Here is a 24,760-nt window from a genome sequence, read left to right on the forward strand (position 1 = left end):
CACAGACGCAAGACAAATGCAATGCAAGTACGCATGCAATCCCCTATCGGACACATTATTCTGAATCCGAACCAACCAGTCGTCAGTCTATCCCCCTAGATATGGCGTGCTTGGCAAGAACAGTGACTAAAGTCTTTGAATCGAGGCGAGCACGCCGCCCTAGGAACACCGTGGCGTCATGTTTGTCAGAGCTAGCGCTACTAGGTTAATGAATCTAGAATTTGCATGTTGAATAGTATGCCTAGTTTGTCATATGCTGTTTGTTTTCAATGACAGTATAAACTATAAAAAAATATAAATACCTATACTCATGAATAAATTACCTTTATGTGATTGAAATGCAAATAAATTTCGATATAAAGAATCATTCTACTTTTGGTTAAACTAAGATTTCAACAACATTCTGGATATAAATTTGTGATACCATATAATTTTGTTGATCACAAATATTGTATCGAAATCTATGTCAATTCTATTAGATAAATTGATATGATAAATCTACAACATGAATTCAAAAACCAGAACTTGAACTCACTGTCAAATTGGTAGTAAGGACTTTGATACAGGAATTATTAATCAAACACATATCGGGTAATCCTACATACAAATGCAGAACATTCAACAAGGATGACATCTAAGCTAACTAACTCCTGCATGGCCTCGGTTAATAGTCTTTCACGTGAGCAGTCTCACGGCTTCCATGATTTGTCCTGGATTTCGAAATAGATTAGAATCATCTACTTGTTCAGTTTTCTGAACTGCTGCCCAATATTTCGTCTGCAGTAATCAACTAAACATAACTAAAAAAGACAAAAACATACCCCCCCCTATAAAAAAGAAAAAAAAAACAACAAAAAAAGGCAAGCAAACGAAAAATAAAACAAAAACCAAAAACAAAATAAAACAAACAAACAAACAAAAACAATGCGTATATAATCTGTGCCTTAACAATTTTTTTGTTTTTGTGTATGCATTATTTTGTCGTGATTTCTTAAATAAATTGAATGAAGTTTTTACATTACTTTTTCAACCATGTAAAATGTATGAAATAGCGGAGACGTGTTTCGTTTGAATCCGTGTTTCTCCATCAATCCATCTGTCCTAACTTTCACCTCGTCCAAACAGTGAATCAGTATAAAGATTTTCCCGTCAATGAATTTATCAATACAATGCTTAATGTACTTTTCCAGGTGTTCACCTAGGTAGTCCAAATCGTTTCCGTAAATATTGATATGACAAATCACACCTCTTGTACAATGGTACAAGTTTCCAAATGTCAACAAAGTACAGTCAGGAGTAAAACTTCCGACAATAAGGGTTGAACTTAACATTACCAACTGAATATTTTCTTCCAGTAGGCGAAATGGTATCCAGTTACATACTAGTCGTTTTTCAGGGAAAAGTTGTCCGCATGTTCTTGGACAATTTAAAATAGATTTTATGTCATCTTCTTCCAGAAGTCTGGTCACGTTATTGGTTATACATGACGAATTCGTGATGTCGTTTGATACAGTCAAGCATTCGTAATGGATTATTTCCTGAAATATGTTTATACTGAATTAGTGTTTAATAGAGTTTTCATATATGGAGAACATTAATTCTTTCAATCTTATTTCTAGAATATTTGTCTTGTATGAAATAGAATGTTAACTGTATTCAAAGTAAAAGTATAAAAATGCACTTTATGAAGAAAAAAAAAAAAACGCTATCTATATATACTAAATAGTATTTTAAAAGTTATAACACCGTCGATTGAAATAATAAATCAGTTAACATTATAATTCTAATTATAACAATGATAACGTCTACGTACTCTTTTCATAGAAAGGAAAAATTGTGATTCAACGGAATCTGCCTTTCGCATCATCGCTTTGTTTGTGTTGTCAAATGCAGCAACATATTGCTCAACTCCTTGACTTGTTAACTCAATGACCCGCTCATTAAACTGTCCGAATATTCCTTTTCCTTCGTATTCTTTTCTTATCCTTGAAGCTCGCGTTAGGAGCGTTTTCCCGCCATCTACTCGCATAGTAAGTGTAAATGCGACCTAGAAAAAATAGAACATGAACGATACATTGTGAAATATTGTCAGAATTGGTTTAATTGTTGTAAATAATGAATATGCAATGCAGATTCACACCTCGTTTTAAAAAAAGAAACATCTTATATAGAAAATAAAAATGAAATACAAATTGAACCATTACCATACATACTCAAGGTTGCTAACACCTTTTTACTCCTTCCGTTTTTATATACACGTACTTATAATTAGAATATTAAAAAAAACGCCGCCGGTAAAACCCCGACTTGGAGGGAAATACATGTACGTGTAACAAAACTATAAACATCATTAACTGACAGAGAGATATTTCTTCTGTCCATATGAAGCGTTCGAACAAACATTGTTTGCGCTGCAATCCCTACATACTGCCAAATTGTACATTATATTACGTGTATCATTATTACTGGAAGAACATTTAGGTATTTAGGTAAAAGAAAAGACCAAAAAAAAAAAAAACGTAATCTAAATATAAAAACTAGGTGCTCCTGGTATATTTGTTAAATACAAGGTGGGAGTTTTGTTTTTGTTTTAAATAGGTAGTTACTTGTCACGCTTGTCACGCTGTAGGCTTGAACAGGAGGTTGCACATAAATAGTGACATTCTATGTATCACTCTTTCTTTGCAGCTGGGTTATAACAAAGCCCGGTAGACTTAATTATGGCCAAGAGGAAGCGTGGACGGCTACTTTTATCATGACATGGTTCGGCGACTCGTGACACAGGTGTCGAGGCAGGTGTATGACTTCGATAATTGAAATATAATTACATTTCTTTTGTCTTACGAGTTTTGAAATAAAACAATTTACGTGGAGAATTTGACACAATACACAATTTATAATAGGCGACCCTAGGTTAGTTTAAGGGAGCTTTTCTGGTACGAACAATGTTTTTTATAGGTCACTTAAAATAATTAATTTTAGAAAAAAAGATTAAGGACACGAGGAAGCTTCAACACGAAACCTTTAGGCCACACCAAATTAATGTCTTGTTCGACGGAATCGCCGCTCCGATTTTTCCGATTTTCGTTTTTTATTTTCAAATCCGGCCGGAAAAAAATCCGGTCCAACATTTTCCCGCGTTTTAATTATCGGCGATCATTTCCGGTTCGTTTTGTTTGCACTTTGCAGTCGGAAACATCACCAAAACAACGTTTAAAAGTGAGACATGGATGATTCTGTCAACGTTATCACTTCTGTCTGGGAGAAAGGCAAGAATATTCGTCCAAATACGTTGTTTAATGTGAAGAAGTCGACGACTTTTGGCGACGTATTCGAAAAAAAGTATTGGCAATGACGACACCCTTCTAAACATCGAAATTGGATGTTCTGTGTCCGATATAAAATCTTCAAATCTTGTCGTCGTCAATTTAGGCAGCAACGTCCCAGTTTGTGAAGAATTTGGGTTGAAATTTGTATAATTTGTCGTTTCTAAACCCGAGAGTCCTGCGGGGAGTCCTGTTCCGTCTTGTTCAAACTCAGGCAAAAAAATGCTTTCAAGATTTTGATGGGCACAGCCAAAGCTATGGAAGTTCCGGACAAAATCACTTCAGATGATAAACTGATAGCTCCCCAAAGGTTATACAATGACATTATTGATTTCCTTAAAGAAGAAAATTTAAGATGGAATGCAAGTTGCATTGAAAGTGGGGAGAAAACTGTTAGGGTTTTGAGGGATGTTCTATTGTACACAACTTCTCATCATGATAAATTTTCAGAAGCTGGTTGTAGGTTTCCTGGGTATAATGACTGGAAGAAAAATCGACATCAAAACCTGTCATTCAGTCTGAATATTGTGATGACTTGATCAGTATCATGGAACTGCCATCAAACAATACTGGTTCCAATAAAAAAAATAATAACTTTAATACAGAAGTTACTTGAAAGCATAAGAAAGATGAGCTCTAGAATGAAAAAAAGATAACAAAATTCATAAGAGTGTATTTCATCGTAGGTCTGAAGCAGCCCGTATCCCAGAAAGGGACTGTTCTTCTGAGGTAAGGTCAAAGGTTGCAAATGTCAGATATAAGTACAGGGTTTTAGATAGATTTGTTGAGCGCCAGGGTCATTACACTATCGTGGACTTGAGTGATTTGACTTCAGAATTTGACAGGTATGATAGGCGCAAGTATATTGCAGACTTGTAACTTTCACAGTCATGATTTATAAAATGGCTTATGGAAACAGTATAGGTACTTTGACTTTTATCTGGTCTGTACCTAATGAGCCATCACCTGAGCGTGAAACTAGATGTGCACAGGTAATGGCTCGAGTCAATGCGGACTTACCTACTTATTCCTCAAGAGATATGAGGAAAAATTTCATAGAGAAATATACCTCCCATTTAAAAGGTTCAAAAAGTGTGCTTCGTCACTTATATAGGGAATTAACAAATGATAGCAGTGCTCCAGATTCTCAGGAACATGGTATAATTGACGAAAGAGTACCCCAAATACTTTTGTCCTCAGACGATTCCGAGTTATTGATCGATCATAGGGCTCTTAATGGTCAACCTGGGGAGACAAAATGTTGTTTTTTATGATGAATGTGAAAAGTTCTTTCAAGAAAAACTAGCCCTAGTAGTGAATGAACGTAGACATAGGCAAGAGTTATATATGCCCCTTGCTATATCTATAGAAGATTTAAGGTCACAAGTAAAAGAAAGACTACCTGAGGATGTTCCTGTGCCGTCATCAGAATCCAGTTTTTTCCGTCACACCAATATGTAAATACTGTACTAAAATATTCAGGAAGGTTTGATATAAAATTTAAAGTCCAGTCTCGCCTTAGCCATGCTGATCATTTTGATTCAAAATATGTTTTTACTCAGTAGCAGTATATGAAACAGATGGCTGTCAAATATAGAGATAATGCTGTTATGTGTTGTCTCGATGACAAAGCTATTGTTCCGGTCAGGGAACCAGAAATTCAGATTTCCACAGGTGTTCGTGGGCACAACAAGGTTCTTGCCCCTTTATCAGGAAGTCATCTCTCTGCTTGCGACCATAATTTTCATACATGTGGAATTGTTCCTTCTGTGGTAATGATCAGTACTATCCCTGAAAATTCATCAGACTCCCTTTTTAATGGTACAGTGCATGTTTCAGTGAAAGATAAGATTTTCCAGCCTTCAACTGCAATACGGCATGCCACAAAATTACTTAGCATTCTAAGAGCATACGAGTCAAATGATGATGTGAATTTAGAGAAACCAATTCTTTTTCTCTTTACTAATGGTGGGCCTGACCACAGGGCGACATTTGACACAGTTAAACTTTCTCTTTTGGTCCTTTTTATTCAGCTTGATTTAGATATGTTGGTGGCATTAAGAACAGCCCCACATCATAGCTGGGTCAACACAGCTGAAGGATGTATGTCCATTTTAAACTTGGCCCTGCAGCATGTTGCTCTTGCTCGAGAAAAAATGACAGATGAATTTGAAAAAGCATTAAAAAATAAGAGCTCTTTATCTGCTGTCCGTAAAAATGCAGAGCGATCTAATGCTTTTAAAGAGGCATTGATTGCTTCTATGGACCCCGTTATAGCTCTGTTGAAAAACCGTTTTGGAAGAATGAAGCTGAAAGGTGAATCACTGATTGTACATGATGCTGCAACTGATGAAGACCTGAAATCAGTTGTTGATCCCATTTGTAATATTTTAAGTGACAATAGCTTGACCTCAGATATTGACAGTAAAGGCCTGAAATCTCATGCAGAGTTTTATAAATTCACCAATTCTCATGGCAAAAGCACTCACTATTGTTTTCAACTGAAAAAGTGCACACAGCCAGACTGTGGTTACTGTGTTTTAAATCCACCAACGTTAGAGAAGTTTGAAAACCTGCATTTTCTGCCTGACCCTATTCCAGATAAAAGAGAATGTGTCGTATCAAACATTTCAACAGGTATTTCATACATGTACTGTTAGTGATATATATTTGTATACAGTGATACTGTATAAATGTATGACATAATTTTGCTGGTGATTCAGTGTTTTTATTTTAAATCATCTTAAATCCCCCACACTAAAACACAAGTATACATACACTTTCTATTCCATTTTTAATTTTTTATACAAAAGGTTTTGATTGATTGAAAATTAGAATTCGTACTTCAGTAGACCAAATTTCAACTTGTCATGTCCATGAAAAAATACTGACCTGTGTCTATCATTCAATATACACCTTGACTGTTTTGTACACAGACAAAATCTACCAGTCTACAATATGTGACCCAATATACAAATGTATGCACTTATTCACAAGTGTTTGTGATTCATTTATAGTTGACTTAAACTTTGAATTGATTTTTTTAATCTTTTACAGTTATATGGTACCAATACAACAGATATGCACAGACCGTCTCTGCAGGAGCCATCAATGTCTAACTTAGTAGACAAAGACAACAAAGCCCTTTTAAATACAGGAAAAGTGAGGGAAGTAATAAATTGCTCGGAATGTAATAAGCCTAGATGTCTATACGCAGCAACAAAATTGATGTCTATACGCAGCAACAAAATTAACTGTTGATCAGGTATGAGGTCACTGTTATTGCATCTACAGATTTAATTAAAAGTTCAGGAATTAAGATCGTTATGAAATACAAGAAAAAATACATGTATGAGTTTAAATTTAGTTGAAAAAGGCATGTTGATTTGTTGATTTAAAAATATGTTTTTGACAGTTTTCCTTTCTGTTTTAAGCACTATCACTTCACAGCACCAAGTTTAATATTTGAAAAAAAAAAGCAAACTTTTTAGTATGTCAATAAGTTCAATATAAAAGGTGTTTTCTGAAGATACAAAATGTGGACAAGTTCAGTTCTGTTCATCAGTACTATTAGACAATGGAGTATATGTGCTTTAAACATCAGTAGTGCCTCCACACACACCATACTTGTTACATTTTTACAATTTTTTTTATTGTTTATACAGAAAGTGTGAAGAAATACATGTGTAAGTCTGACCATTTTTCTAATACACTGTATATCATTTTACAGGCTAAAGCTATTGCCCGGACCAAAGAAGAACGGATATATATATGTGGGAAGTCTTTGTTTGATTTAGAGGATCACCCATTATACAGTATTGTAGTTACTAGACAATCGATTAATTGATCAAGTCCTGTTTAATCTACTTATTACAGTGCATCAACCGTTGCATTTGCTGACTGTTGTTTTTACTGTGGGCAGCAAGACAATGTAATTGAGGATGACTACTTCAACCAGTTAAAAAATAAATTTGCTGTTGTGAGGCCACTATGCAGTGCTTGTCGGGCATCCGGAAAAGAAGCCAAAACTTGGGGGGGGGGGGGGCAAAAGCGCCTTACGAAAAAACAGAAGAGATAATTCTGATGCTTTATTATGATTGTTACCAGACAAACTGTTAACTTTTTGTGTTCTTTTTCGTAAATTTATTATTCAACTTTTCCATGGGATATGAAATGTGAAAGTTGTTATTATTCATTCAAACGAACTGTTGTTCATGGATCTAGAGATCTAGCAGTATTTTTGTGACATTTTCAGTAAATGAATATAAAAAGAACCTTTATAATAAAACTACATATGCTGTTTTCATGGTCTGCACAATAAAATTTTGAAACATTTTGCCCTATTTTTATCCTGGAAAGTGAAGGTTGATGCGAATATGTAGTAAATGTCAAGGTGACAACATCCCATCTCTGTAGTAACTGGCTGAAAATAAGACATCTAGAGGTTGCCATATCAGTTTATTTGACCAATAGAATAGACAGGGAAAATACATCATATACTCATGATACTGGACAACCACGTCATTTTAAATGAATACACCTTTTTAGAAGTTAAAAAACAGTAATGCGATGGGAAACATTTTTTTCGCTCCATCAAATTTTCAACCAAAAAAAAATTCGCTCGCCGCCCCACTATTTTTGTCTTAAAAATCCAAAGAACAAGAAATATTTTTGGTGTGGCCTTATGGGTTCTCAAATAAAATAACATGTTCGTATTATCTTATAGCTGTACTTACAGGGTGCTGGTACACTTGTCAGGAGTAGCATTCCGTAAAAAGAGGGGTGAAATCAATATTTTCATCGAAGATCGAGATTGGAACAGTTTAAATCTTAAAATGTTAATTTTGTAATATGTAAAAAGTCCAATTAAACATGACAGAAGATAATGAAATATTTCTATGTAGTCTTTGAAAAGAAGTGGTGTCGTCTCTCTGTGGATTCTAGTCTTCACATATGTAATAGTTAAATATTTCTGTCATTGTTTATCATTTTCTTCTCGAAGTTGCTTAAATTGATACAAACTTCCAATATTTTCACTCTCAGTTGTAGAAATCATGTAAAAAGTACAGAAGCCCCACGCATTGCAACCACTCGATATATGAATTGAGAACCAATGACGTAGCGCGGTCACATGTTCACATGGCTAATTCAAATTGGGCCATCGTCGATGTTGAATCAATTTCTTCTCAAATAAACGACGTAAGTGACGACAGGGGGCGTTTTATGATATGTATGAAGTGTAATAAATCAAATAAACCAAAAATTGAAAAAAAAAAATTGTGTGTAATGTTTCCTTTAATTGAAGACTCATTAGTGGCCTAGAGGTCACGTGTTCATACCGGTTGTGTTGTTGTCTCTGTGACTTATTCACCATATCCATTCTCCTGGTGAAATTCTAGATATTTCCAAACGCTTAAATTTTTAGGTACATTGCCAATCTAGTTTCCCTGAATTAAATATGAAAAATCTCACCATTTAACTTGCAAAAAATACACCGATTGCAAATGTATAAAATTCCGCTCGTCAGAAATAAATGAATGTTGTTTTTTTTTAAAGAATCACCAATATGAAAATTTCAAATCAATTCTTGTCTAATGTATATGCTGTCTACTGCAGTACGTGTATGGTATATAGAGGGATGGGAAATGTGGATGAGTATTAGGGGCAGGAATTTTGAATTGGAGAGGATAGGGAAATCATTTTTAAAGTATATATTGATATGAAAAATGTAATGAGTTTAATAAAAAAAATAACAGTTTAAATATTAAAGAATTTCAAAATAGGAAATTCATTTCGATAATGTCAACATGTGACAAAAAATATACAATGGGGATTTTACAGGGGGTAGGGAATGGGGGATAGTATCTGTTGTAATTGGAAAATTAACACCATTCAAGAACTGTATTCAATTTAATAATGTATATATTTACTAAAAAATGCAATGGAGTATCTATCGGAGGAGGGGGGTTTCTTCTATGGGGAATGGGAGCATAGTATATGATGTAATTGGGAATAGTATACCATTCAAGAGCAGTATTAGAAAAATAAAACTTACAAACTCGTCGTTTATTACAGCAGCATAACCCTGAAAAGATGGGTGTCCGATGACGTCGTGGTATATAGCGGGAAGATAATCAAATCCACCATAAACATTACTTCTGATATCCATCACATTTTTATAATCTTCATATCCAACTTTCCTTATTTCAAATGCCATGTTCAACGTTAAAAAGATCAGACGCAATTGTGATCTTATATCATGACGAGTCATGAAACCTAATAAGATAAGAAAAACAAATACTAAGCATGTTTCATACGTTTCTGTAACATTGGTTAAAACTGAATAAATTTTCTTAATATAATACTTTATTATATTAATTTTCAAGAGCAACACTATATGTCAATGAAGTACATGTATTTTGCAATGTGCTAAAGCAAGGTGAATTCGGCTATTTGAAAAAAAATACCTGATCATTTTGAGGATCCAATCTCTGCATGTAAAAATTGTTTGTTGTTGCCGCTGAAGGATGAGGCAAATAGGCGGTAACAATTTTGCATTTATATTTCTTTAAAAAATAATAAAAAACATTTTGAATTTGAAGTTAATAAATATGTATAAACAATTAATATTTTTATGAATAAGCTGAAATATAGAAGAAACGATTTGCATTGTATATTGTAAAGAAAATAACTCTAGAACTGAAATATTTTTTGGACTTAAATGCGATCATAAATCACAAGAGAAATAATGTAATGTCTTTTTAAAGCCGTGTTAAAAAAACTACAGCAGAGACACTGATCATGATCATGTTTACTTCTAGAAACAAATTAGGTTAAATGTAGGAAACAAAATGAAACACAAAAAACAAACAAACAAACAAAACACGATCAAATACACATTTAGATGTAACCTGTAAAGTAAAACTAAGCTATGAAATCAGTGTTATTACATTGCTCCTATGGTAAATGTTAACCTTAAATTTGAAACGTCAAAATACTGATATGACATTACAGATATTGATTCACCAATCTTGTAGACTATCTTTGTAAGTCACGAAATTAGTACAAAACGTTTGTTCTATTTAGAAAACTAGTATGGAGTATTCATATCACTCATATAACTCATACGTTATGCCAGAGCTTTAGGAAACTACGCAGACTTCTTTTTGTATCGTGCTAGACTTCTAAAAAAGTAGGCTTCTGGACCAGGGTTTTGTTGCTACAATATTGAAGTCATCGCTACAGAAGTTTTACGGTCGTCATCACGAACTCGTGGATCGTTACGGTGTATCCATCTGCGCCATGAAAACTGATTTGTTCAACGTGTCATGGTTTTCCTTTCCTCTTTCGACTACACCGGACTTGATTTTTTTATGAGCAACTCGGCGAGTGTTTTTAGAAAGCAGAGGACGCTTACCATAACGGTGCACCTGGTCCATGCTTCCAGTTTTTAGTGGGGTCTGAGATACTCATTTGCTTTTGTTACTTTGTATGTATTATTTTTGTTATTTTATGTTCTTTGTTGTGTATATCTGTTTTCCATGTCTGGTCTTTGTCCCTATATTACATTCTTTTGATTACCGTTAGAATATAAGTTCCCTTGAATACTCTTGCACAAAAATGAATTTTAACCTAATAAAGTCTCATATTTTAACAATTTATATTCTAATACATTATTTTAGCTAAATGTAAAACGAAAATTGAAAGAACATTTCAAGGAGGATTTAATAAGTTTTTGTGTATAGGTAAAAACAAACTAACTTTGAGATGACTGTTGTTTACTCCCGGTTGTCAATTCAGTAAATACTCTTAACATCTTTGTTATTGTGGAAAAGCTGTTATTTTTCACTATATTTTTTATAAATATATTTCATTCATGTTTCATATTTTTTTCATTTTTAATATCTGTTAATATCATATCTGTTCTCTTCAAAAGTCTGAGTAGCTCTACCCTTCCTTGTATTTTGCATTTTCATTGCCCAATCTCAAAATGTACTCACTTATTACTATTTGTTACAGTGAATTATACTGGAGGTTTGGTCGTTCTATGTTTTACTCTAGTGAGCAGTATTTTCAAGTGGAATGAATACTCTGTGTTTTACATAGAATGTCAATGTAGAACCAAGAGGCTAGTACACCGGAGTAAGAGTTGCCAGCAAAAAAGTTATTTTCGTAATGAAGCTATTAACTCAAATTTGACTGTTTGTGATTTCCCATAAATATCTTGTTTAATATTTGCTAGATGTTTTAGATGATTTATGAACTGATGTTGTAAGACATAACGTGAACTATGGATTATACTTTATTTGAATGACTTACTTTATACATTAATAGCAGAAATGAGTGTTAATGGCTGAATTTACATAACAAACTAGTAAGCATGACTATTAGAGGAGAAATAAGGTATATCTCAAAATTAAGTAATATCCTATAGAGGTAAATAACACTCGATTGCTTGGTCAGACAAGCAGATAGTATAAGTATAATTATAACTTCAGGTTTTTTTTTTTATAAAAGAGGTTTAAATGGAAGCAATACTTTAATTTATTTCAGTAAAGGCCTATTGTACATAAAGAAAAGTTTTAAAAAGAATCACCATTACAGTGTTCTAGGATTTTTCAGAAATTGAGGTTTCCTTGGGAAAAATCCATATAAAATCAACTTTCCCACAGTCAATGACTGCTTTCCTAAGAAAACAAATCCTTACAGCATATGAAGTTTTCAACTTGCCACGGGAAAGTGTAACTAAGTACCTAACTTTCCCTGACCAAAAATTCACTTGCCCCGGGTAACGGGAAGTAGGAATCGTAGAACACTGCCATTAAATACTGATATGAGGTTTTTAATGTTTAAATCCACATTTTTCCTGTAAATTTGGATACCTGGGGCCTCTTGTTTACCTTATATTTCATCATAAACATACTACAAATTACAAAAAGCCTACAATTCCTGACAGGTTATTATATGATTGAATCTTCTATCCCTAAAACTTGGTACTATCTCAGAAGATGCAATTTTGTATTGAATATAATGCATTAGGAACCATACACTTGTCTAAATTATACATTTTTGGGATGTCATATAAGGATCATTATATGAAAAGTTAAGGAGTTATCCATCTTTTAAGTGAAATAGAAGAAAGGGTCCTAAGCAACAAGAACATGTACAAAATGCAGAAAAATAAGACATGTCAATAACAGAGCACTTATAGAGTATAGGGAAACATTAAGTACAGTAACTGCTGACTCAAAAAAAAAAAAAAAATTACATATATCTTATACTCGGCGTCACATAAATAACATACTGTTAAAATTTGAATAAAAATATTTTCTACGACTTTATTGACACCAACCGTCGTTTAAATTGTCTTAAATGACTTGCTCATTCGTTTAGCCAAACAGCTTCTCAAAAACAAGTCGCTTATTAGCTTAAATCATGCGTAACAAATCCTTACGGGAAAATCCCATACTAATATCCGCCATGTTGGTTTTTACGGGACGATTTGTTTACAAACGAAGTCCGTAAGTTCCCGTCGAACTCCGGTGACAATCGTCTGCTTGATCAACTTCTCGGTATTGTACGTTGTTCGCGTAAAATAAATCCGAGATATCCGAAATAACGCCGAAGTGCATTCTGGGTTCTTCGGTTTTTGGACAAACCATTTAAACGTAAACAACATCTCCTAGCAACCCGATCACTGTAAACATGGCCGACTTTTTACAATGTAAATATTAGCACCTAGAATTAAAATCTGACCGGAATTTAACGATTCAATGTTTAGGGAGAAGCCGTTTGGCTAAACGAATGAGCAAGTCATTTAAGACAATTTAAACGACGGTAGGTGTCAATAAAGTCGTAGAAAATATTTTTATTCAAATTTTAACAGTATGTTATTTATGTGACGCCGACTATAGTACATGTATATGTGTATTTCAACTATCTAGACTGAATTCTTCAACTTCAGATACAGAAAGAACCAGAAAAACATCTTAGCCAAATATCAATGTACGTAGACCAGTACTATTTTTTTCCAATAGGCAACAATAGTGAAACTTCGGAAAATTTCACCCTTTTAAAATAATGTTGGAGATAGTAACTGACTTTTATCCAATTCTATCTTCATTTTCCTATCCAAAAAATGTGACCAAATTCACAGTTTAACCATTTACCTTTTATGTTCTAAACAGATGATGTATGGGGTCAAAGCCCCCGCCCCACGCCCAATTTCTGATTAAGATACACAAATTAAAAACAAAACATAATTCTATATGAAATGGCTTAAAAAAACATAATTAAACTACATTCTGGTTATCTGCCTCTTTTTTACTCTTGATACACTCAGGTGTCAAAAGTTTGTCAACTTTTTTTCAAGATGGCGTTATTGTAAACAACAAACGTCACAATAAAATTTAAAAATCATACCTTTATTTATGACATAAAACTTCAATATTTTGTAATAAATCCTTTAGACATTAACACTTGTCGGGAACGTTTTGGCAATGTTCCGTATAGGCTCTGCAGGTATGTTACACTGATCTTATTCCAGGCCTTCCGAAGTTCGTGTTTTAGGTCCTCCGTGTCTTTAATGTGAAAAATGTTTCTTTTTATGTGATTTTTCAAGACCAGTCAAACATTCTCAATCGGATTTAAGTCCGAGCTCTGTGGTGGCCAGACAAACGGTTGAATTCCATTTCGCTGCTTCGCTGCGGTTTCTCGGGACCTGTGCACGGGACAGTTATCATCCATAAACTGAAAGTCATTATTCGGAAAGTGTTTAATGATAACAGGCCATAAAAAGTCATCTAAAGTCTTGATATATTTCTCCGAATTCATATTTCCGTAAACAAAGGCAAGCAGTCCTCGTCCGAAGTAAGTAATAGTACCCCAAACCATAAGCTTCAGACTACGAGTCGGGCCCTAATTCAGATATCCAAGACAATAACCACGCCATTTTTCGTTTTGTTTTCTCCATACCTTCACTTTACCATCCGGTTTTATAACAATAGTCATCTCATTACTGAAAATAACTCTCTTCCAGTTACGGTTAGCTGTCCAATGTAGTTTTCCACGACAGAATTGTAGGCGTTTCTTCCTGTTAACCTCGCGTACTCCAAGTTTTTTCGCTACTGTCCTCCTATTATACCCAAGCCTCTTCAATTCACGTTGAACTGTTCTACGAGACAGTTTCACAGGTGTATCACTATTAAGTTCCAATGTTATGTCGTTCAAAGTTTTCCGGCGGCCTTTCTTTACAATCCTTGTCAATGCGTTTTCTCCGCGAACTGTCAAAAGTTTGGGATGTCCTTTCCTTGGTGCGTTTTCGTTGTTTCCACGTCCTCTATACCTCTTCAAAACTTTGGAAACTGTAGACTTATGTATCTCCAAGATTTCTGCCACTTTAGACGACTTAAGTCCACTCCTAACTATAGATAGAATGGTTTCTTTGGTTTGAACATCAAGATCTTTACCTCTCTTCCCCATGTTTACAAACACGCGAATAATGACGTAACAAAGAAAATGACGTCATTTTTGACCCAGTCACCGTAAAAGTTACTTATTTTACTATTTTTAAACCAACAATTACGAAGTTGACATGCATTGACATTGTCACTATCGGTATCGGAAAAATTAAAAGGGGGCGTGGCCGGACTAGCGTACATGTGAAAGTTGACAAACTTTTGGCACCTGAGTGTAGTATCATACCCATTCTAAGTGGGGATTAACACTATAGGTATGGTACAGAATTCAAACTCCTGCTAGATTTTAATCTTAATATTCTGTTTTTCTAAATTCAGATTTATTTAGGGTTTGAGATGAGGATAAAGGAAATTCAAAAACATTACGGTAACCATGGGTAACTTCGCTGAAAAAACTCAATGTAAGTTGAAAAATGAATTTTGATTTAATAACAAAAAACAAATAAAATATATACATCTAAAACTTTCTCATTTAGATCCTCGTTAAACAAAGAAAAAATCACTGGCCATGGAAGGTCCTATATTTTTTTGTAATTATGACACCATTATATTTCGCAAGTAATTTTACAGACAAACAGAGGGGGAAGGTAAGAGCATTAAAGCATGCGTTTTGGGGTTCACAAAGTTACACATGCATTGTTGGAAAAACACTTGGGGAGAGTAAAAATAAGCGTTTTACCTGTTAAATTCTAAAATACTGTTATGGACTTCAAATAACTCTGCTGCTTTACGGTGTTTTCCAATGTATGCAGTTTAGTGGAAGTAATTTAGCATGCGCTGTAGGCTAAAAACCACTAATTCCACTTCCCATAGGCTTCTATGCTAATTTCACAATATTCAATGGCTTCTCTGGACTTTACCTTAACTTTAAACTGCAGAGGACTATATATCAGCATGATTCTACATATGTCAGCTCACAATCCTCAGAATGGCATGTGGGGTTAGCAGACTTGCAGTGCAGTACTGGTCACCGGAAGTGAAGGGTCTATAAATAGCATGGGAAATCCCAGTGTTTTCACAAGATAGGGGTATATTTAAAAATCATTATGGAGATTAGGCTTCACATCACAAGAAGCAAAATGCACCTATAAAATGTACAGAAATGTTTTTCCTTTCAGAAACTGTTTAAATTTTTTAAATAAGATGAGAACTTTTTTCACAGCACTATGAGGAACAGGGGTAATTTCTGCGTAGGACTATTTTTGCCTACGTTCCAAATGCTCATTGGTTGAATTGGTGGTCTGTAACCTAAAGGATCACTTTTTGGCTTAGAAAAAATACATAACTATACAGGTATCTTCCTACACACATACTGAATGCATTTGCAAAGTTTCAGTGAAATGTGACAAGCACTTTTTTAAATATTTGATTTTTAAATATAGGGTAACCAAGTTGTGCCAGCAAAAAAGTGACAATATTCTACCATACTTAAATGCATTAAATATTTGCAAAGAACTTTTTCTGACTTTTCAAATAAAAAATATCAATCACAACTTGTTTTTTAACAATATTAATGAAGAAGTGTTTTAAAAGTAATCATTTTCTGAGAAATTGGTCTATTTTTAAAAATTTATTTCTGACATGCCTCCCCCTTTTTCTTGATCACATGTCAAAAATCCTAAATTTTCACAAAAGGTGATATATTTGGCTTTAAATTTGTAAATACAGTGTTTTCACATTAAAACATGACCAGTAAAGGGCACCTAAAGCAAAAAAAGTACTCAATAATGGATTTTCCATGTTGCCATAGGGGAATGCTTATATGGCCTCAACCGCAGTAATGAAAGTGAGTTTTTCCTCATTTCTAACCTAATTTTTGCTCAAATCTACACAAAACTTGATTTCAAGTGCTTATTACCACCATATTTAGGTAAATATAGCCCTCAAAGTTTAATATTTGATATTTTTACTAAATTTTCTACACTTTTTACAAGATAGGACATAAAAATCAGCCAAAAAGACCAATTTTCCATAATTTGGATCTACAACTTAAAACAATGCATATTTTGAAGGATTTTAGTACTGTATTCCTCTCATGGCAAAGTTCACAAGATCTTCAAGTAGTTTAAAGCTATTTCAAGAAACTTTTCATTTTGCCATGGCTTCATCTTAAGGCTAAAAACCACTAATTCCACTTTCCATAGGCTTCTATGCTAATTTCACAATATTCAATGGCTTCTCTGGACTTTACCTTAACTTTAACCTGCAGAGGACTATATATCAGCATGATTCTATATATGTCAGCTCACAATCCTCAGAATGGCATGTGGGGTTAGCAGACTTGCAGTGCAGTACTGGTCACCGGAAGTGAAGGGTCTATAAATAGCATGGGAAATCCCAGTGTTTTCACAAGATAGGGGTATATTTAAAAATCATTATGGAGATTAGGCTTCACATCACAAGAAGCAAAATGCACCTATAAAATGTACAGAAATGTTTTTCCTTTCAGAAACTGTTTAAATTTTTTAAATAAGATGAGAACTTTTTTCACAGCACTATGAGGAACAGGGGTAATTTCTGCGTAGGACTATTTTTGCCTATGTTCCAAATGCTCATTGGTTGAATTGGTGGTCTGTAACCTGTACGTGCATGTTTTTTTTTATTTTTGTGATCAATTTGACATGCCATTCGAAAATACATGCTAAGACCTTTTCGACAATACACATTTTATTTTCTGGGATAAGAAAAGCAATCAAACAAGAAATATTAGAAGAATATACATCATTTTCAATACTAAGAAATGAAGTGAAATGGATTTTTGCAAATTTCGTGTAATTTTCAGAACTAAACAGATGAATTATTAGGCAAAACATTATTAAGGTACGAGGAAAAGATGGTACATGTAAGGGTTACACATTTCGGTCCTTACCATCCAATATTACGACAACGTTACCCTATCAAACTGACAGTTGCAGAATGTAGCTGTTTCTAAATCTAACAAGTTTTATACAGCGTAAGACAAAGAGACATAACCTTAAAAATACTTACCGGCAGAATTTGCTATACGTATTGTCCAAGATCTATGACTTGACCTCGTCATCACCAATCCGAACATACAAAAATAAACACCGAGATGCAACAGCTTCGACCTTATTTTCAAGGTTTTTATTTACTTATTTTCATAAAATGAATCAGTCAATGGAGTGGCATATATTAAACGTAAATAAACCGAGCACTTAAGATTTCATGTAGGGAAGGATTTAAAACGTGGTTTTAGGGTATTTGTGTGTCGGAGGGGGGGTGGTATTTTTAACAAGATAAAAGAAATAAATAAGTAATTAGATAAATAATAATAAAAAAATAAATAAATGTTCCCGGGACTTCGAGTTATTTATATTTTACTAGTTTTATAGCAAGATCATAAGTAACCAATCATCTTCGTCGTTACGTATACTAAGTCGGCCTGACAATGATTAATTTCATCGTAAAACACAGTTTATCGCCGATAAATAAAGTTTAGCGACAGTAAACTCTAGTTTCAAATCGTTAATTGTAGTTAGTGCACTAGAAATACAATTTATCGTAGACAAACTGTTATTCGCACCACGGTAACTATAGTTTACATTGATAAACAAAGATTATCGACCGTAAACTATAGTTCATGTGCGACAAACTAGGTTTAGCGGCCGCTAACCATTATAGTTTACGCGCAACAAACTCTGTTTATCGAATTTTTGTAACTGTCGCGTGCCATATTGATGGGACTCTTCTTAACGTTAATCAATCACTAGTTCCTGATGTAAAGAATAATTAAATGTACTTTATTGAACTGATAAACTCTAGGCAATGGTCGGAATAGTAAAACAAGAAAGTCAATTTAACAAATGGAAATGTCACGTAAAGTTGAATACAACCGTTGTTGTCCTGACTTGACAAAAATATTTCCGATAGAAACGGTGGGTTCAACAAGGTTTTATAGCGTATTAAACTCTCCATTCTATTACGTTTCATTGTTTTATTATTAGGCAATACAAACCACCAGGTTAAAAAATATCAGCATCTTGTGATGCAATAAATGCTGAACCCTAAACCTTGACACCTAATCATGAGTCGTGAATCTCCTCTATGGACGATTTATTTTCATATATAAATTAGTACTTGACATGCTTTCTCTAAGACTTTTTTGTGTTATCCGTCATTTATCGCGACATGTTGTTGCCGTTAATGTGTGTACCCTCACTTGTGTTTACTTATTTTATCTTTCGCAAGTTCTATGCCAAAATTAGTGGCTTTGAAATCTACATTGTTTACTGAAATTCGGTTTTCCTTTTAATACGACAGTTATGGTGCTTTTCATATTAAGGTTACCTTAAACTTCCTCAATATTCGGCAGTTCCATTTAGTGAACACGTGTAAGAGCATGAACTAAATAGAAGAGCAGTTGTGCCTGTACTGGATTTTATCATTTATCTTTGTTTTTATTCTTTATATTTCTATTTGAATTCATTGTGTATGTTCTTTGTCATTGTAGATAGTTTGCTGCATCCAGTCAGTAAGAGTTATCTTTCTTTGTGGGTACCTGTTTCGACAAATATCAGAAGCACGAGATATATATAGATATAACAAGGTAAACATAAAGAACACGTTACTACTATGTGAAAACTTTTTTATGGGTTCAGTTCCTGGCTAACCTATTGTAGTATAAATGAGATGGTTTAATTACTAGGACAAAGATGTCTGCCTCCAGCAGTTTCGTCCTGTGCAAACTAAGAATGTTTCAAACACATTTGGTACAGGAGAAATGTATTTTATCAAGTAGGAAACTACTTGAAAGGGTGTCTTAGATTGCAAATACAGATTATTCAGTTTTCTGCAGTGAAGTTAACAGACAGTAATGTCCTGGCACATTATGAAATATGTAATAAGCCACGTTCATTGGGAAACAGAAGGTTCAGTGTCATATATCAACCATCGACATTATGTGGTGTTACGTCTGTGTTGTAGTTACTTCCCCCAACAATTATATACATGTAGTTATATGTAACTACTCTCTTAACCGTGTTAGTTGCGTTTTTTCTTGTACTTACATCAAATTTAAGTACACGTATTTGTTCTAATCTATCGCAAGCGAGAGAGATAAGCAGGAAAACTAAAAGATTAATCAACACAAGTGTTCTGATAATTAATACGATTATTTGGAAGAGGGATATTACGGAAATCCGCAAAGAACAACAATTTATGCTAGAACGTATGTTGTGAATTCAATATTATCATATCGTACATTGTATTTCGATATATTAGATCCTTAGTATAGGATTAAACACTGTTTTTTCCAGAATTTATCAGTGTGTAAAATCGGACTATTAACTCGCAAGACCAATAAAAGTCCGAGGACTTTTACGTCAGGTTTGTGAGTAAATGGTTTGATTTTACACATCCATAAATTCTGGAAAAACAGTGTTTAATCCTTATAATTCCATTCCCTAACTATCTGAAATATATTATTAGTTGTTTTTGTCGTGTAGACTCTCATTCAGTGAAACTGACATCCAAAATTGACATTGCAAATGGTGGCATTCAAGCTGCAACCTTTTATTTGAATACATATAGTGACAAGTTGCGCAAAAATAATATTGGCATCACATTAAGTACTTCTCTGTGTAAGAATCAGGCAAAATATGTATAAGTCAGTCTATGGAAAAAAGAGTGAGAAACACAAGTGACCGTATTCCGTTGATACCATCCTCACAATGTGGCAATCCAGAATTATATCCTGAATTAAATCCATAGTTCTTAAAGACGAATACATGTCATCAGTATCCAAGGATTTGCTTCCCATTACTGCCTGTAGAAAGGAAAAGGTGGCGGGTCTGAAAGTGCACCTTTTTACGTGTTCTTTCAAGAGGCTACTAGACGCCCCCTGTAAAGGCATATTACACTGTAAGCGACCACACTGCGACGTGTCCTTTTACTTGTGAAACTGGCGAGGTCGTCAGGCCAGCCAACGTCTTTAAGTTATAAAAGATGGTTACCACAGAAAACGTCGTTTACGCTGTGATTTACAAACGCTGTAAAATGATTAACGTACAGGCGACACCCATCGGTGGTTGGGTGATCGTTATGTAGAAGACAAAGCGTTACCAATGGAAAGTATTGTCCAGTCGGTGAATATTTTCGGGAGGCAAACTAGTGTCGACGACATGAAAGTAATTGTCCAACATGTACAGGCGGAAAACAACGGAAGTTCATAATGTCTACGATTACAATATGGGCCATGTAGGTTTGAAAGTGTTAATTTTTCGTCAATCTTACCAAGGAGTTACATATAGACTACTATCATGACTATAAAAATCCTTGATCTTACTCTTGAGAATGTCGGGAGCGTCTAATAACGGATTTTCGGAGCTGCAATGTACGCTTTTTGTGATGTACAAAAAATGTAAATATAGTTTTAATGTGTATGATTACAGTAGGGGTGCAAGGGGTTGGCATCCCTCATTTTTATGAGAAAATTTATAATTTTCATGTGTAAAATTTCCAAAATTGCAAATAATGTCCTAACATCCCCATTTTCTGAAGAACCCAAGATGCCACCCCTCATTTTCATAGTGTGTGGATCCGTTCCTGCCAGCTGGGTCCTGAAGGTTTGAGAATGTGTTCCAGTGTTTGTAAATTACATATATTTTTGTTAACAATTTTTATAAAAATATGTTTATACATGCTAAGAGTTTTCATGTTGTTTTATATTTTATACACATTGTACTTTTAAATGCATGTATATCCTATATATGTTATGTGTGTTTGATTTGATCCCAGGAATTTAAGATGCAAGCAATGTGTACATGTACATGAATAAACATACATGTAGCAAACATTGGCATGTAATATTCAATGTAGAATGTAAATGTGTATTATATCCATATGTACGTAAGTCATAACTGACTATCAATATGGTTCTTTTTAGTGCATTGTCAAGATATACCAGATACATTTATTCAGAATGCAGATCTTAAAGTTAGATACCGGATTTTCATGACACACGAAAGACACAGTCAATTAGGTTGGAAATTCTATGTCCATGAAAGTGGATTGAAAATGTGATGGATATCAAGACACCCAAACGTAGACCTTTCCTAAGAGCTGATTTTCAGGGACATTCATACATGTACAATGCATTAGGTAAGTGAAGGTATAAATAAGTTTGTTCATATACATGTACTTCCAATGTACACAATGATTTAAAATTTTCAGAACTGGTGATATGTCTACTGTAAACATTGCTAGTGTAAAACAGTTGTCATATTTCTTAGCAAAATTTGCAGATTACACTTGTATGTCTGTGAACAGAAAATATATACTGAAAACTACAAAAATACATGTGCACGTACTCTAACTGTGGTTACATACTGGCATATGCAGTACAGTATTAATTAAAGATTTCATACTTGAAATTATAATATTTGTAATATGATAATACATGTACATGTATCTATTTTTTTTATCTACTTTACAGTGTACAGTTAAAATTCACTACGGAAAATGGTAGGAAAGTTTTCCTGCACTATATCGGGTGTGAAAAGTGACGTCCTGTTTCTCCCACTTTTAATTATATACCTAAATAAACATGGGAGGATTTGTTGTTTTAGCAATTATAGTTTATGTCGTAATTATTGCTTAAATTTTACCTGTAATTGACCTGTATAAATATCACAGTTGAAATATGTAAAAGTATAATAAAGTTTATGTATGACTTTGATTTATTTCATTTTCTTTCACATAAAAATTCCATTCTTAGAGATTAAACATGTAAAAAAAAAATAATTTCAATACTTTGCTTCGACAAAACAACTGTAAAAAAATCCATTTTTTTTACCTGTTATTGTTATGCTTAATAAAATTTATGAAAAACTTGATATTTTTGCATTCATCTTCTTACATTTATTTTGCATCATTATTTATTTACATTTTATTAATTATCCATTAATGTCAATGTTGAACATTTTCACCAATTATTATTATAAAAATGGAGCTGTTTTCTTTTCTAAGTCATTCAATTCAAGTATGGCAAACCTTCAAGTTCAGTATGTTCAAAACAAGTTTGGCAGAGAAAGTTTAGTCCTGGGAGGTCATCGATACATTGTCAAAAACAAACGCAACAATAGGGTTTAGTGGCGTTGTTCCATCACAGCATGTCCAGCAACAGTAAACACACACGAGGGACATTTAGTGAAATTGAGCCCACTGCACAACCATCAACATGATCAACCTTAGGTTGGTTTGTTTGTTTGTTGGGGTTTAACGCCCGAGCAGCAATATTTCAGCTATATTCAGGCGATGAACATGAAATGGATGATAAAATGAACATGATGATGAAATGAAAAATGGAACGGGACACAAGGACAATGGGATCGAGAAATTTTGATTGCTACTGGAAATAGGGAGAGGTGGTTAGGGTCGGGCAATTTAGCCTCCTGTGGCGGAGCCCTAAGGTTCCTACTCCGGAAGAATACCACAATAGGGTTTTTTAATGTGCGAGGAACGTGGCGTCTTTCCCAACACGGTGCACCACTATGGTTTGCAGTCAGGTTTTCCGTATTATAGCCTGACACCCCAGCGTGTAACACGCCAGGGGTACCCCATTCCACCACCTGGGGCACACAACCCAGTTGCTCTGTGGGCAGAGCGCCCTAGCCCCCGGCTAGGGTTCTGAGCACTATTTAGTCGCCTTTTACAAGCTTAGCGCTGCTGCAGGCCTATTCTTTTGACACCCGGACCTGCACGGGTCCAACCTAAGGTAGAGGTAATGAAAATTATTCAGACAATGAAGCAACGAACTAAGGCAGAGGTCATTCCAATACCAACAATTCATGAGGAGGAACTTATTCAACTCAGGACTCCAAAATGGAATGATGACACGAGACAAGTTGTTGAGCAACTTCCAATATACTGCTCCTGCAAAACGTCAATGTATAAGCAAAGGTCACTCAACATACCCCGCCTTCCAAAAACAACTGCCGACATCGACTTACAAGACAAATGGTGCCTTACTGCTGCCGGAAACCAGTTCCTTGTTCCCTCTGACAACATCTACCCACAAATGCTGATCTTTAACACTATTGACAATCTGAGACATCTTACTGCTGCCAATACTATCTTATCTTATCTTACGGAACATTTTACTCATGCCCATCTCTTTTCCACCAGCTTTACACAATCCACGCCATGGTAGATGAATCCATGTACCCACTAGTCTACGCTCTGCTTCCAGGAAAAGATGAGACTATATTCACCCGCCTATTCAGCCATGTCAAATTCGTTGCTCAACAACACCAACTACAACTTCTATCAGACACCCTTTTCATAGACTACGAGACAGCTACCAAGAATGCAGCACGCACCGTCTTCCCGGGAATTACTGTAAAGGGTTGCTTTTTCCATTTTCCCCAATGTATCTGGTGAAAGACACAGAAATGCGGACTACACACATACTGCAAGGAGAACGACGATATCACCCGACTTGTACGACGAGCAGCAGTTTAAATTTACCACTAGTTCCGCAGCACCTGGTAGAGGACGTTTGGCTTAAAGCACTTGAGGACATTGGGGAAGCTGACAACGTTCCCGACACAACTGCATTTGCCGACTACGTGACAGCTTCCCACCTACTGCACTTCGATATATTGAATTAGTAGAATTGTAATTCAAATATTCAGTGCTTATTGTCTTTATATTACTTTTTGTTGTAATATGTCTTAAAATTGTCAATTATTTTGTTATTTGTTGAATCAATATTACATTGAATGATCTGATATTATGATGATAAAAACAAATATTTAATCTTGACTTAGTATTTACTTATTATACGATTTTTTACACGAAAAACATGGAAGGAAATTAGTTTTCAGTTACATACATACACTGAAATGTATACATATATTTTAAATTGAAAATTTATTTCCACATAAAACAGAGAGAATATAAGGATATAATCCTGATTTAATATTAATTAATTTATTT

At 34.4% G+C, this 24,760-nt stretch overlaps 1 protein-coding gene and 1 pseudogene across 1 annotated transcript; one reads left to right on the plus strand and one right to left on the minus strand.

Moving 5' to 3' along the window:
• Positions 1-307: 307 nt before the first annotated feature.
• LOC148604865 (histidine N-acetyltransferase-like) lies at positions 308-17,843 on the minus strand. Its single transcript, XM_088550769.1, has 4 exons — positions 17,792-17,843; positions 9,382-9,602; positions 1,814-2,047; positions 308-1,538 (listed from the first exon to the last, which is right to left on the minus strand). The coding sequence occupies exons 1-4, from the start codon at positions 17,841-17,843 to the stop codon at positions 1,014-1,016; spliced, it is 1,032 nt and encodes a 343-aa protein (XP_088406895.1). The 3' UTR covers positions 308-1,013.
• On the plus strand, positions 4,229-7,404 carry LOC148604866 (uncharacterized; annotated as a pseudogene).
• Positions 17,844-24,760: the final 6,917 nt, after the last annotated feature.

The sequence above is a fragment of the Perna viridis genome, chromosome 10, assembly GCF_037379345.1.
Source record: "Perna viridis isolate PV_CMFRI_1.1 ecotype Kerala chromosome 10, ASM3737934v1, whole genome shotgun sequence".
Lineage (NCBI taxonomy): Eukaryota > Metazoa > Mollusca > Bivalvia > Mytilida > Mytilidae > Perna > Perna viridis.

Coding starts and splice junctions, on each gene's coding strand:
- LOC148604865 (XM_088550769.1), bottom strand. CDS start 17,843: ATGACGAGGTCAAGTCATAGATCTTGGACAATACGTATAGCAAATTCT. Junction 9,603..17,791: donor ACGTATAGCAAATTCTGCCG/GTAAGTATTTTT, acceptor TTATCTTATTAG/GTTTCATGACTCGTCATGAT. Junction 2,048..9,381: donor CTGTAATAAACGACGAGTTT/GTAAGTTTTATT, acceptor TATTTTTTCTAG/GTCGCATTTACACTTACTAT.